The 15,187-nt window shown below is 46.0% G+C and overlaps 1 protein-coding gene across 3 annotated transcripts in view; it reads right to left on the reverse strand.

The window, feature by feature from the left end:
• The window catches only part of lsp1a (lymphocyte specific protein 1 a), a 451,893-nt gene that overhangs the window by 27,011 nt on the left and 409,695 nt on the right, over positions 1 to 15,187 (reverse strand). For all 3 annotated transcript variants that reach the window (XM_038807720.1, XM_038807718.1, XM_038807719.1), the window contains one exon: positions 2,318 to 2,401. In XM_038807720.1, coding sequence (XP_038663648.1) covers positions 2,318 to 2,401 — 84 coding nt within the window. The remainder of the gene's footprint in view (positions 1 to 2,317; positions 2,402 to 15,187) is intronic.

Consider the following 15,187-nt stretch of genomic DNA (forward strand, 5'->3'; position numbering starts at 1 on the left):
GGTGTATTGCTCTGGTGAGTTTTAAAGCAGTGATGTTTTTACTGCCATTGTCTGGACTGCTTTCTAGCTTCTAGACCGGGGGTTCCATTCTGGGAGTTTCCTGACAGAGGTCATTTTTCTGGGGGAGTCTATTGGGGGGGGGGGGGGGTGCTCCATATTTAGGGGGGCCATCTTTTATTTAGGACATCTCTGTGAGGTGAGAGGGAGGGGCAGGTCACCTCCATATTCTGTACTGGGCTTGGACCCAGAAAATCTTGGAGTGGGGGGCTGAATTGTGCTGCAGGGAGGGGGAGGCTGAATTGTCTTGTGGGGGATAGGTGTGGGACCTCTCTATCGGGTGGCCCGCTTAAAATGGCAGCCCGACAGCGGATTCTCTCGACAACTCCATAATCCTCACCATGCAACAAATTTGCATGGCTAAGGGTTGGGAATCACTTCTTAATTTGCGCTCCCGTTGTGCAATTCAGCTCTGGCGGGAGAACGTAACCTCCCAAAAGAAGAATTTTGTTCAAGGGCTGGGCTTTTCTGTGGAACCTACCACGAAATGGAGGCATCCAGTCCTTGGCTGGCGGTGGCATCTTCTGATCCCGCTGTTGTCAACGGAGTTTCCAGTTGGATGCACTCCTAGCCGCCGGGAAACCCGTGGCGGGAGTGAGCTAGATCCCACCAGTGGCTGGAGAGTTCCGCTTGAGGTAATCATTTAGTTTCTCTGCCATTTTTCTATTCCTCATCTTAAATTATCCTGACGCTACCTACAATGGTCCTAAATTTCTCTGAGCCAAACACTTCCTCTTTACATACCAATAGAAGCTATGAGTCTGTTTGCATGTTTTTTGCTAGTTTACATTCAAATACTATTCTCCTTTTCTTTATCAGCTTCTTGGTCCAGTTATAACTCTTTTTTGTGTAAGCTCTAATTTCAAGCAGTAGAATTTTTTGTTAAAGGTGTTACGCAAGTTTAAGTTGTTATTGAAGAGTTCTGTACCATTGCATTAAATCATGGATCTTGGGACAGTCAAGCTGATGCCATTTGTTTGTGTTGTTGCCATTGGCTTCAATCAAGTGAGCAAAGCATTTAACGCTCTGGGACACAAACAGGAGTAGCACTAAGGACATAATCTGTCACCCCCTGCATCCGTGTCAAGTGTCTGCCTGCTCTGGAGTTATTTCATCTTAAGATTTACCTCACCTATGCATGCAACTATATAAAACTGGGAGCATTCTTCCACAATCTCCTTTCTCCATTCATTCTGACTGGAAATCTTTTTATCTTCCAAACCTATACTTTACGGGAGTATGTTTTCAGGCGCTTGCACAAAACAAATGGTAGCAGACCGGCCACCATTAAACGCAGCACGTGATATGTAATTCTACTGCAGTCAATGAAACTGAAAAGCAGGCGCTGTGTATAATCGATGATCAAATTCAATAATGTCCATTTTGCACCACAGCCAAAGACACATTTCTATTCAGAACTGTCCCGCATGTTTGTCAGCGAGTTGAATTCAAAATTTACTTTAATAGAAGCCACATTCTTTATTCACGTCTATTGGATGTCTAGTCCCATTAAAAGTACGTTGATGAGCAAACCTGTTTCCCATCGTGGCTTATAATGTCACTGTCCATTTTTATGCAGTAATTAAACAGGAGCCAAAGGAAAAGCCTATTTGCTGACTAGGCTGGACTTCTGAACTTTTGCTTTGCACAGTTGAAACAAAAATACGTATAGTCTCAAAATAGCCAGCTTTATATTTTGAGAGCCAATCCAATTCAAGAAAATGTAACTTTAGATCAAGATTTGTCTACAGCTCACCAAAAACAGATGCTGCATTTTTAGATGTTCATCTCTAGGTCTAACGGAGCTGTAACTGAAGCTGTTGTGCATGATATATCAGACATTGGATGTGCATATTATCGTCTTGTACATAATAAATCAGTACCAGGGCAAAATAATATACATAACTCTATTCTTCTGTATAGATCCGATTGCTACCATTTTTGTAGTTGTGACTGGGATTGTTCTGTTTGATGTAATATATAAATAGGCTTACATTAACACTGCAATTAAGTAAATAGATCCTCTTTAAACCTTTACATTTCCATGAGAAAGAATAGAAATATTAGTACATCTGTTTGACCCACATCCCACTTGGTAGGAGTAAGAGAAGATGATTGGAGAGGGGGGTGGGTACAGGATTGAAGTTATCATGTATGGACGATATGTAGATTGCATTAAAGGTCTATTCACATTCTAAACTTTCTTATGTTTTTAAGTCTTATGTTTACAAGTCTTGATAACATTATTTGGTTTACTCACCTTTGCAGCATGTGATTTGGTGGAAGAATCAGTTTTGTTTTCCCAAATATTCTTCTTGCTCCTCACATCTCCTGCCATAATTTCCTGCAGAAATGCAAAATAAGAAACAGATTCCACTCATTAGCTTTTTATAATAGGCAAACTAAACCAATAAAGTCACCATAGTCCCAGATGACCATTGGCTTATTTCCACTTTGAGGTTGAGAGCTGACTGGTGGTGATTTAACCTGAGGATCACTATACTCCAGAATAGGGGCAAGGTTGAGAAGGCCGGGCCATCAAGAATAACCTCAGCCAGTACGTGGATTGAACCCGCACTGTTGGCCTTGCTCTGCATCATGAACCAGCTGACAAGCCAACTGAAACCAATAGCAATCATATAGGGGCATGTGGCTTTTAAATATTTACAACCAGGATCACACACACAGAAATGGACCCCACACCATTAAAGAAAAATGTACTGTGTTCTTTTGGAAGAATTACACTGGATTGTTCAAAATGAAATTCCATTCATCCAGATTGTTTCAAACATAGTTTATCCAGTTAAAAGTCTGCATTGCACTTCTCAATTTAATGCTCCTTAGCCAACACCTTACAAACCCATGACCACTACCATCCAGAAGAGCAAGCGCAGAAGACACCATCACCTGAAGGTTCTTCTCCATGCCACTCACCACCTTGATTTGGAAATCTATCGCTGTTCCTTTACTGTTGTTTCGTCAAAATCCTGGAAATCTCTCCCTAACAGCACTGTGGGTGTACCTAAACCACATAAACTGCAGTATCTCAAGACGGCAGCTCACCACTACCTTCTCAAAGGCAATGAGGGATGGACAATAATGCTGGCGGGATGGGCAATAAATGCTGCCCTCGCCAGTAAATGAATGGGAAAAATAAAAATTGCGACAATTGGCATTTCTGATTATAATTTTTTAAAGTCCGATTATTTTGAATCCCATATCACAAAGTAATTAATCCATGACAAAACCATGAGACTCCTGTTGGTGGCAGAGTGCTGGGCTTTCTGCAGTGCAACTGCATTCTGATATGTGTATTTTGCCAAAAATACTCTGTATACGATTGCTATAAATTATACATTAAACCTGCCAACTGGCACAAATTCTTGCTTCATAGCCTATGTGATTGCAAATTCAATGATTCAATGTAAAGTAATACTTGCGTGTCATACTTGTTACTAACCTGGTGAAGTTTCAGCACATCTAATGTCATGTAATTCCCTAATAAGAGGGAAAAGGCCGGAATTCTCTGGTCATTGGGATCCTCTATTCCTGCCGGCAGTGCACGTCTGCCCACGGGTTTTCCGGCAGCATAGGATGGCTTCAATGGGAAATCCCATTGATAAGCGGCAGGAGTAGAGAATCTCGTCAACAGCGAATGGCGCACCACTGAGAAACATGCGGCTGGGGAACCGACGAATCCAACCCAATATAAGGCATTGCACTTGTCACTCTTTTCCTCCCTGCTTACTGTATTTTTCAATCACTTCATATCTAATCTATTTTCTCATCATCTATAATATCTCTTGAAAGCTTCAAATGGATTTCATCTTTCTTGGAGAAGTTTTAAACTGACCAGATCCTTTTCTCAAACCGACTCCCAGACTGAAACAAAGCAGCTGTTTTAAAGCATTTTCCAGACTTACTGGATTTTGAATACTTGACCGCACAATTAGTTACATTTTTAATAAAAAATTCAGTCATAGTCAGTCATAGGGAACGCAAACATTTTGAATGGTATTGTTCAAATTTAATTCATCCATTTCAAGGCTCCAGCTGATGAAACTTGCAACCTATGGCAAATCTGGTTCCAGATTTGGAACTGCAGTCAGTTTTCACGCTGCTAATCTACTATAATTGATTTTAAAAGGAGCCATCGCTGAAAAAAACTCTATTCACCTTTGCTGCAGCGAGTTTAAACTATTGAGATTCTCCTCAATGGGAATGAATGATGGGGGAACTCTGTATGGTGGGAGAGAACGAGGAGCTTAATTTACTGGGATTAAATTAACGTAGCAAAACCTCTATTAATTCCCATATTAATAATAATAATCTTTATTGTTACAAGTAGATTTACATTAACACTGCAATGAAGTTACTGTGAAAAGCCCCCAGTCGCCCCATTCCGGCGCCTGTTCGGGTACATGGAGGGAGAATTCAGAATGTCCAAATGACCTAACAGCACGTCTTTCTGGACTTGTGGGAGGAAACCGGAGAAAACCCACACAGACACAGGGATATTGTGCAGACTCCACACACCAACCGAGAGTCGACCCTGGAATCCTGGCACTGTGAAGCAATAGTGGTAACCACTGTGCTATTGTACCACCCAAATACAAGTGATTTGATTGATAGATGATAGGAATTGCTGTTAATCAAGATATTGATATATATTGGTCTTGTACATATGGTATAGCATACCATCACCACTGTTCATCCCTGGAATAAAGGTGAAGTATACTCAGCCTTCATTGAATTATATTTCTGATTTCAACTGGACATTGTGAGATTGGCATTACTGTTTTGTGTAATGAGGCAAAATCTTGTGCAAAGTTTTAAGCTGTGAAAACTTTGGTGGATAATTTGCGTTCCAATGTAGTTAGATTTAATCTGATGACAGAACTGAAATATTCTTTAATGCTAGCGTATTAAGAATTTTGCTGTTCAACAAAACATATTTTCAATATGCCCCCAATGAATTATTCCAACTTTTTGGGAAGGTATATAAACTAACGGAATAATTGAACCACCCCTCCTCCCTCACTTCCCCTGACTAAATCAGATCATAAAACTCAACCTCCATTTTGGAAACAGTGTAATTTAAAGAAAAACAGCCTTTGCTCAGCAGATGGGGAGTAACAAAACAATACAAGTGTGACTTCATAGAATTTCATAGAATTTACAGTGCAGAAGGAGGCCATTCAGCCCATCGAGTCTGCACCGGCTCTTGGAAAGAGCACCCTACCCAAGGTCAACAACTCCACCCTATCCCCATAACCCAGTAACCCCACCCAACACTAAGGGCAATTTTGGACACTAAGGGCAATTTATCATTGCCAATCCACGAAACCTGCACATCTTTGGACTGTGGGAGGAAACCGGAGCACCCGGAGGAAACCCACGCACACACGGGGAGGATGTGCAGACCTCTGCACAGACAGTGACCCAAGCCGGAATCGAACCTGGGACCCTGGAGCTGTGAAGCGATTGTGCTATCCACAATGCTACCATGCTGCCCGACTTGCATTTATTTAACAAAGTTATAAGAACATAAGAACTAGGAGCAGGAGTAGGCCATCTGGCCCCTCGAGCCTGCTCCGCCATTCAATTAGATCATGGCTGATCTTTTGTGGACTCAGCTCCACTTACCGGCCCGAACACCATAACCCTTAATCCCTTTATTCTTCAAAAAACTATCTATCTTTACCTTAAAAACATGTAATGAAGGAGCCTCAACTGCTTCACTGGGCAAGGAATTCCATAGATTCACAACCCTTTGGGTGAAGAAGTTCCCCCTAAACTCAGTCCTAAATCTACTTCCCCTTATTTTGAGGCTATGTCCCCTAGTTCTGCTGTCACCCGCCAGTGGAAACAACCTGCCCGCATCTATCCTATCTATTCCCTTCAGAATTTTAAAAGTAAGGAGACCAAAACCGAACACAATACTCCAGGTGTGGCCGCACTAACACCTTATACAATTGCAACATAACCTCCCTAGTCTTAAACTCCATCCCTCTAGCAATGAAGGACAAAATTCCATTTGCCTTCTTAATCACCTGTTGCACTTGTAAACCAACCTTCTGTGACTCATGCACTAGCACACCCAAGTCTCTCTGAACAGCGGCATGCTTTAATATTTTATCGTTTAAATAATAATCCCGTTTGCTGTTATTCCTACCAAAATGGATAACCTCACATTTGTCAACATTGTATTCCATCTGCCAGACCCTAGCCCATTCACTTAACCTATCCAAATCCCTCTGCAGACTTCCAGTATCCTCTGCACTTTTCGCTTTACCACTCATCTTAGTGTCATCTGCAAACTTGGACACATTGCCCTTGGTCCCCAACTCCAAATCATCTATGTAAATTGTGAACAATTGTGGGCCCAACACGGATCCCTGAGGGACACCACTAGCTACTGATTGCCAACCAGAGAAACACCCATTTATCCCAACTTTTTGCTTTCTATTAATTAACCAATCCTCTATCCATGCTACTACTTTACCCTTAATGCCATGCATCTTTATCTTATGCAGCAACCTTTTGTGTGGCACCTTGTCAAAGGCTTTCTGGAAATCCAGATATACCACATCCATCGGCTCCCCGTTATCTACTGCACTGGTAATGTCCTCAAGAAATTCCACTAAATTAGTTAGGCATGACCTGCCCTTTACGAACCCATGCTGCGTCTGCCCAATGGGACAATTTCTATCCAGATGCCTCGCAATTTCTTCCTTGATGATAGATTCCAGCATCTTCCCTCCTACCGAAGTTAAGCTCACTGGCCTATAATTTCCTGCTTTCTGCCTACCTCCTTTTTTAAACAGTGGCGTCACGTTTGCTAATTTCCAATCCACCGGGACCACCCCAGAGTCTAGTGAATTTCGGTAAATTATCACTAGTGCATCTGCAATTTCCCTAGCCATCTCTTTTAGCACTCTGGGATGCATTCCATCAGGGCCAGGAGACTTGTCTACCTTTAGCCCCATTAGCTTGCCCATCACTACCTCCTTAGTGATAACAATCCTCTCAAGGTCCTCACCTGTCATAGCCTCATTTCTATCAGTCGCTGGCATGTTATTTGTGTCTTCCACTGTGAAGACCGACCCAAAAAACCTGTTCAGTCCCTCAGCCATTTCCTCATTTCCCATTATTAAAACTCCCTTCTCATCCTCTAAAGGACCAATATTTACCTTAGCCACTCTTTTTTGTCTTATATATTTGTAAAAACTTTTACTGTCTGTTTTTATATTCTGAGCAAGTTTACTCTCATACTCTATCTTACTCTTCTTTATAGCTTTTTTAGTAGCTTTCTGTTGCCCCCTAAATATTTCCCAGTCCTCTAATCTCCCAGCAATCTTTGCCACTTTATATGCTTATCACATGAAGCAACAAGTTGAATGACCAGCTAGTCTGTTTTTGGTAGTATTAGTTCAGAGAAACCTTTGGGTCAGGACTCCTCACTGTTCTTCAGAAAGCATCTCAAGATACTCTAGTTGCAGATTTTTCCCAACTCACTTTGCAAAATATCTCCAAGATCCAGCAGCCACTTGATTCGCATCCTCCATTCTTAACGCCTGGAACATACCTAAAAGCCACAACCTTTGATTCCAAAGACAACTAACAAACCAAACCAAACTAAAGGCATTTAATTCAAGTGTTTCTAATACATTTGACTGCATAAGAACTGCTTTGCTCTGACAAGTTGTTAAAGATTCATTCTCTTTCTCAGCTGTTCTCTGATTCCCTCAAAGTACGGCCAACATGGGTTTACTTATACAGTCAATTCTAAACTATACTGAAGTTGTCCCATGTGTAAACAGTGCAGACAGGCATTGGGGGGCGCTATTACCTCACAGTCTTAACCTACATGTTCTTCTGTTTTTTCTGTGTCTGGCTATCTTGAATGAAAATACTTCCAGTGTGGATAATTTATGTGCAAAGGAACAATGAACTACTTATCTCCTTCCTCTGCAAAAAGACAAGCATCAAATTTTGTATTCATGTGTAGTTACTGTTCCAGGAGGCTGAGACTCAGTTTCAATGAAGCTCAGCCTTTTGGACTCATGACACGGAATCTAAATCTAAAAACCTTTTCGTGTTTAGAAGTACAATTTTACATCTCAACTTCCTCAATTTTTTTCAAAGATCTTTTTGAAAAATAGTCATCTGGTGGTGAATAGAAAGAGTTTGAGTTTAAGAACCAAGTTCCATAATCAAGCATCTACAGGTCAGGTGCAGTCCAGCCAGTTGTTGATTAGAATTTTCTTGGCCCTCAGCGTTGCTTCTTACTTCAGAAAATCGCATGCCAGCATGAATTTAGTAAATTCCCATGCCAACCATCCCAGAGTCATAGTCAATTTGGACTAAATTGTGCAAAGTGCTTTTTTATAATGCTTCTGTTGTCTGATTCTGTTAAATTGAACCTTCCCAAAATTTGCATTGGATAGTTACAGGTCGTATAGGACAGTTACAGTGAGAGAGAGAGAGAGAGAGACAGAGAGGAGACTGCACACCATTGGCTTGAGCTCGATGCAATCTCAGCTTTCGTGGGTAAAATGGCAGTATGCCAACTAACGGTGCTGCAAAAAAAAATCACAATTTCAACAGGAGCTTGGTTGTGAAAGCACCAGAACAATGAACTCTTTGCCTCTAGCTCTGCTTTTATTCGGCTCTTTCCCCTGGATGTGCCACCTATTGCATACAGAAGACAGGCAGGAACCAGGGGCGATCTTCTCTGACCCCCAGCAGGGTCGGAGAATCGCCTGGGGCCGCCGTAAATCCGGCCCCCGCCGCGGCAGAGATTCTCCGCCACCCGGGAAGTGGCGGTAGCGGGAATCACGCCACTCCAATCGGCGAGGCCCCTGCAGCGATTCTCCGGCCCGCGATGGGCCGAAGTCCCGCCGCTGGGAGGCCTCTCCCGCCGCCGAGGTTTGAACCACCTCTGGTGGCGGCGGGATCGGCGGCGCGACCGGGCCCCAGGGGTCCTGGGGGGGGGCGCGGGGCGATCGGACCCCGTGGGGTGCCCCCACGATGGTCAGGCCCGCGATCGGGGGCCCCCCGCTCAGACTCCGGGCCAGTGCCCTGGGTGCACTCTTTCTCTTCCATGGCCACCACGGCCTCCGCCATGGCGGAAGCGGAAGAGAAACCCACATCGCACATGCGCCGGTGGTGACGTCAGCGGCAGCTAGCCGCTGACGTCACCGCCGGCGCATGCGCTGACCGGCAAAAGCCTTTCGGCCAGCCCCGCTGCCGGGGGCGCCGGCTTTTTGCGCCAGTCTTCTGGTGCCAACCGCTCCGGCGCGGGGCTAGCCCCCAAAGGTGTGGAGAATTCCCCACCTTTGGGGAGGCCCGACCCCGGAGTGGTTGGCGCCACTCCCCTACGCCGGGACCCCCGTCACGCCGGCGTAGGGGAGTGGCGTCAATAACTCCGGGGTCGGGCCTCCCCAAAGGTGGGGAATTCTCCACACCTTTGGGGGCTAGCCCCGCGCCGGAGCGGTTGGCACCAGAAGACTGGCGCACAAAACCGGCGTCCCCGGCAGCGGGGCTGGCCGAAAGGCTTTCGCCGGTCGGCGCATGGGCCGGCGGCAACGTCAGCAGCCAGCTGCCGCTGACGTCACCACCGGTGCATGCGTGATGTGGGTTTCTCTTCCGCTTCCGCCATGGTGGAGGCCGTGGCGGCCGCGGAAGAGAAAGCGTGCACCCAGGGCACTGGCCTGGAGTCTGAGCGGGGGGCCCCGATCGCGGGCCTGGCCACCGTGGAGGCACCCCCCGGGGTCCGATCGCCCCGCGCCCTCCCCAGGACCCCGGGGGCCCGGTCGCGCCGCCGATCCCGCCGCCATCAGAGGTGGTTCAAACCTCGGCGGTGGGAGAGGCCTCCCAGCGGCGGGACTTCGGCCCATCGCGGGCCGGAGAATCGCCGCAGGGGCCTCGCCGATCGGAGTGGCGTGATTCCCACCGCCGCCACTTCCCGGGTGGCGGAGAATCTCTGCCGTGGCTGGGGCCGGATTTTTGGCGGCCCCAGGCGATTCTCCGACCCTGCTGGGGGTCGGAGAATTTCTCCCCAGGTTTGTATCTCACGGTCAATGTTATCATGGCCCTGGCTTTAGTGCCAGAGAGGACATTTGCAGATTACCTCTGAATTGGCCTGTGTTTTTACTTTGATCCAAAAAAAATAGAGTGCTTAAAAATAAAAAATGAACTCTTGAGCCATATCACATCGGTATTCATATTTTAAAGAGTGGCAACGTAATCAGCTTTCAAATCAGCTGAAAACCATTAATTGCCCGAGGCTGATATTCAGTACTTAGTATACAAAGACACAGAGGTCACTCCTTCCTCAATTTCACAAAAGTGAGGAGGTAGTGTACAATATTCGCTATTGCATACTTACATGACTAGAAGAAAAAGAAAAATCGATATTGTATCAATTAATAAATGTAACTGATGCAATAGAGAAACACTATTGAAGATAGCGGTACGTTAATTAAATTCGGAGTACATTACCAAACAAACGGAGGTCCTTTTCCCGGTACTCAGTAAGATTTTCCTCCGTAGTCTTCCACCAAGGAATTTTCACAAGAAGTGCACAATGGGTGGGATTTTCTAGCTACGCACGCTGGTGGGATTTTACATTCCCGCCGATGGTGCGTCCCTGCTGAGAGTGTTGCGGCACAAGGAATGCGTTCAATGGGAAAACCTGTTGACAACAGTGGGACCAGTGATCCTCTGCCGCTGCAGAACATGCCGGGGGAAAAGGAAACTCCCGTCCAATTGGTGCAGTTGGTGGTTACATTAATTTAAAACATTCAACAGATATTCCAAAAATGAATCCTTAGAAGGTATGGTGATGAATGTTTGTGAAAGGTTTCCAGTGATCCCTGTCTGCTAGTATTTTTATGATGTGGAGATGCCGGCGTTAGACTGGGGTGGGAACAGTAAGAAGCATTTTTAATCAGGAGTAGCATTTACACTTTTTGAAGCAAGACCATTTTTTCACACAAAATGCTCTAACTCGTGCTGGGCACAGTTCCAGAGGCAAAGCTGATGTGCTCAAATCAAGGGTATGACCTAACGGCCTCATCGCGTGGCTTAGTGATCTGGATCCCGCGCATAGACTTGCATATTCAAGTGAGTAGATAACTTCTGCACCAGAGTTACTCAAGGCGTGGGATCTAACAGTCTCGCCTTGGAGACCCCGAGCGGGTGCCATTTAGCACTGGTCTTCACAAAGCTGGACCAGGTGTACCAGCACTTTGGGGGGAGGGGGGGGGTCTCCCAGGCATTGCCAGGGTGCCCAGGTGACACTGCCAGGCTGCAAGGCTGGTAAAGCCAAGGGGCTCAGGTGGCAACTTTCCTGTTCCGGGAATCGATCCCAGAGGTGCTCTGCCCTTATGAGGTGGGGTGAGGGTGGTGTGATGACACCTAATTGATACGTTGGGGCATTGGGAGAGTCAGGAGGCTGTGGTGGAGGGGCCGCCGGGGACCAAAAATGAAGCAGAGTCTCGTTTAATAGTGGGGTCATTCTCGGCGCTGCAGGAACTGGAAAACATCCCACGAAATGCACCCAAAAAGGGACTTTGCTTAATTTTCATTAACTCGCGCCCATTCTTTCATGCGTGAGCTGGGACAGGAATTATTCCTCCTGACAGGACAGCATAGTAATCCTGTTCTCACCTGATGCCCACAAGTTTGAGTAAGTGGGCATACGAATGGCAGGTGCAGTATAACATGGATCAATATGAAGTTATCCACCTCGGATGGAGAAACAGAATGGCAGAATGTTATTTAACTATGATAGTTTGACATCCAGTGCCAGAGGGTAGCAGTCCTTGAACAACATGTGGCTGATTTGGAGCAGTGTTTCTCTTCATTGTGCACCGAGATGAAAGAGGCGTCTGGACCAGTTGTAGCAGAGGGCAGTAACTCCACATCATGATAGGCATGATGCAAGAAGGAGAGGAGGTTAAGCAGGAAAGTGGGTCACCATTAATCAAGAGGAAAAAAGACAGCAGGTCCAGGAAGCCCAGGACTCCTTGGCGAGTCGAACAGGTATGAAATTTTAGATGTCTATGAAGTGAGCAACAGAACAGAGTCAGGGGTAGATGACTCGAGGGAAAACCACAGTACCCTGGTTCCTGAGGTCACTCTGTGGAAAAATAGGGGTGCTGGTAGGCAGATTATAACGGTAGTAGCAGTGGATGACTCAATAGTTCGAGGGATAGACAGTATAGTTTGCAGCAGAAATCATGAGTTCTGTATGGTCTGTTGCCTCACGGATGCAAGGGTCTGGCACATAACAGATCTGCTGGACAAACGTCTGGAAAGGTCGGCCGAACAACCAGAGGTTGTGGTTCATGTGGGAACCAACAACATCGGGAGGAACGGAATGCAGGTCTTGCAGAACCAGTTTCAGAAATTAGGGAGTAGGTTGAAATGTATGGGATGGGATTCTCCGACCCCGCAATCGCGGGGGCGGGGGGGCGGGGGGACTCGAATCACATGATGCTGCTCCGATGCTGGCCCGCTGATTCTCCAAATGGTGGCAATCGCGCCGGCGCGGTCGCCGGTTGGGGGCCGCTCAACCTGCTGATTCTCCACGCTCGACAGGCCGAGTGCTCGCTGAGTTCGGCTGAGTCTCGCCGGCGTCGTTCGCATGTGGTCCTACCCAGTGGGACCTCGCTATTCATGCTGCGGGGGCCATCCTGGTGTGAGCGAGGGGGTGGATCCAACTCTGGGGGGGGCCTTCACAGTGACCAGGCCCGCGATCGGGGTCTACCAATCGGCGAGCGGGCTAATTGAGAGGGGGGAGGGGGGTAGGGCTCCACCGTGTTGCCCGGGGGCTGGCGCGGAGGAGGCAACCCATGCACATGCGCGGACTCGCGCCGGCCTTGGCGCGCATGCGCAGGCCTGCGCCGTCTGTGGCGTGCATTCGCAGACCCATGCCGGCCATGGCTCGCATGCGCGGACCCGCGCCGGCCTTGCTGGCACCCGTATCAACAGCTGGAGCTGCGTGAAATGCTCCAGTAATCTTAGGGACCAGTTCCACAGCTTCACAATTTAGCCAAAGGCAGATCAGAGAGGTAAATGCATGGCTTGAGGGATGGTGTAGAATGGAGAGGTTTAGAGTTTTGACACATTAGGATCACATTTGGGAAAGGAGAAAGTTATTCAGAAGAGATGGGCTTGACCCGAGCCGAAATGGGACTAATCTCTTGGCTGCGAGAGTAAATGGTGCAGTGGGGCAGGATTTAAAGTTGTATAGCATGGGGGTGGGTTGACTAATGGGCCTAGTTTTAGATGTACCAGTGAGGGCAAAAGGACGAAGATGGGAAATAGTTGAAAAAATGTGGGGGAAAGCTCAAGTGTTGACAATGAACAAAAAAATGGTCACCTCCCAAAAGGCAAGAAAGAGATAAGGGCAGGGTTAAATTATATAAATGCACGGAGCATAATGAACAGAATTGGGGAACTGGAAACAGAAATTTCTCTAGGGGGTCATGATATAGTAGCATTGACAGAAACATGTCTCAAGCCAGAACAGGACTAGGTACTTAACATCCTGGGTGATAAGGTTTTTAGTAGAAACAGGGGGGGGTAATAAGGGAGGAGGTGTAGCAGTCTTGATCAAAAATAGTATTGTAGCCCTTGAACACAAAGCAGTTTCAGAATTTAAATCTGTATGGTTGGAGGTGACAAACAGGAAGGGAATGGTTATTTTATTAGGTATTCATTACAGACCTCCAAATAGTGGGGAGAAAGTAGAAGACAGCATTTGAAGGCAGATTACGAAAAACTGCAGGATAAGTAGGGTTGTGATAATTACCCTAAAGCAGTCTGGGAAAAGTGTAGAGTGTGGGGCATGGAAAGGGGAAAAATTCCTGCAGTATGTGCAGGAGAACTTTCTGGAACAGTACATTTCCCATCCGACCAGGGAGGAAGCTGTGCTGGATCTGTTCTTAGGAAATGAGGCAGGCCAGGTGGAGAATGTGAGAGCGGGGGAACAGTTGGGAGATAGGGATCATAATATAATAGATTGTGGAGCCCTTGACAGAGGTTTTCCAGGCCTCTCTGAAAACAGGATTTGTCCCGGCTGACTGAAGGATTGCAAATGTGATGCCGTTGTTTCAGAGCAAAGGATAACACAGGAAGCTGCGGACTTGTCAGCTTGACATCAATTGTGGGAAAACTGATGGAGGACTTAATAAGGGATAAGATAAATGTACACTTAAAGAAAACTAAGCTAATACTGGAAAGTTACATGGCTTAGTCAAGGGCACGGCATGACTGACAGGTCATGACTGACAAATTTAATTGAGTTCTTTGATGAAGTGACACAGGCAGTAGATGAGTGCTGTGGAAGTTATATATTTGAACTTTCAGAAAGCATTTGATAAGGTGCCACATGGCAGGTTGGTTAGCAAATTAGAAATATTTGGCATTGATGGGTCCTTGGCAGTATAGCTTAGAAGTTGGCTAAGATATAGGCAACAGAGGGCAAGTATAGATGGGTATTTATCAGACTGGAGATGAGTTCAAAGTGATGATCCGCTGGGTTCATTGTTGGGACCCTTGCTTTTTCTGATTGATATAAATGATTTAAAGATGGGTGTTGAGTGGAACATCTCAACAGTTGCAGATTATACTATGCTAGAGAAAATTGTTGTGAGTATGATGCTGAACGCCTTCAGAGGGACATTGCCATAATGGCCAAATGGGCAGACATCTGGCAGATGAATTTCAATTCAGAGAAATGTGAGGTAATGCATTTTGGGAGACAAAACATGGGGAGAAAATAAAGGCTCAATGGTACAACTTTGAGGGGAGTAGGGGGCCTCGGGGTTCAAGTAAATATTTTTCTGAAGGTGACCAGTTGAATTGAAACAGTTAAGAAGGATTATATGGTCCTTGGGTTTATGAATAGAGGAGTAGAGTACAAAAGCAAGGAAGTGATGCCACACCCCTACAAATCATTGGTCAGACCACATTTGGAGTATTGTGCTCAGTTCTGGGCAACTTAATTCTGGAAGGATGTTAAAGGCCTAGAGCGAATGCAGAGGAGATTTACAATAACAATACGAGGAATTTTAGATACAATGAAGATTAGAGAAATTGGGCTTGTTCTCCTTCA

Source organism: Scyliorhinus canicula, chromosome 9, assembly GCF_902713615.1.
Source record: "Scyliorhinus canicula chromosome 9, sScyCan1.1, whole genome shotgun sequence".
Taxonomy (NCBI): Eukaryota; Metazoa; Chordata; class Chondrichthyes; order Carcharhiniformes; family Scyliorhinidae; genus Scyliorhinus; species Scyliorhinus canicula.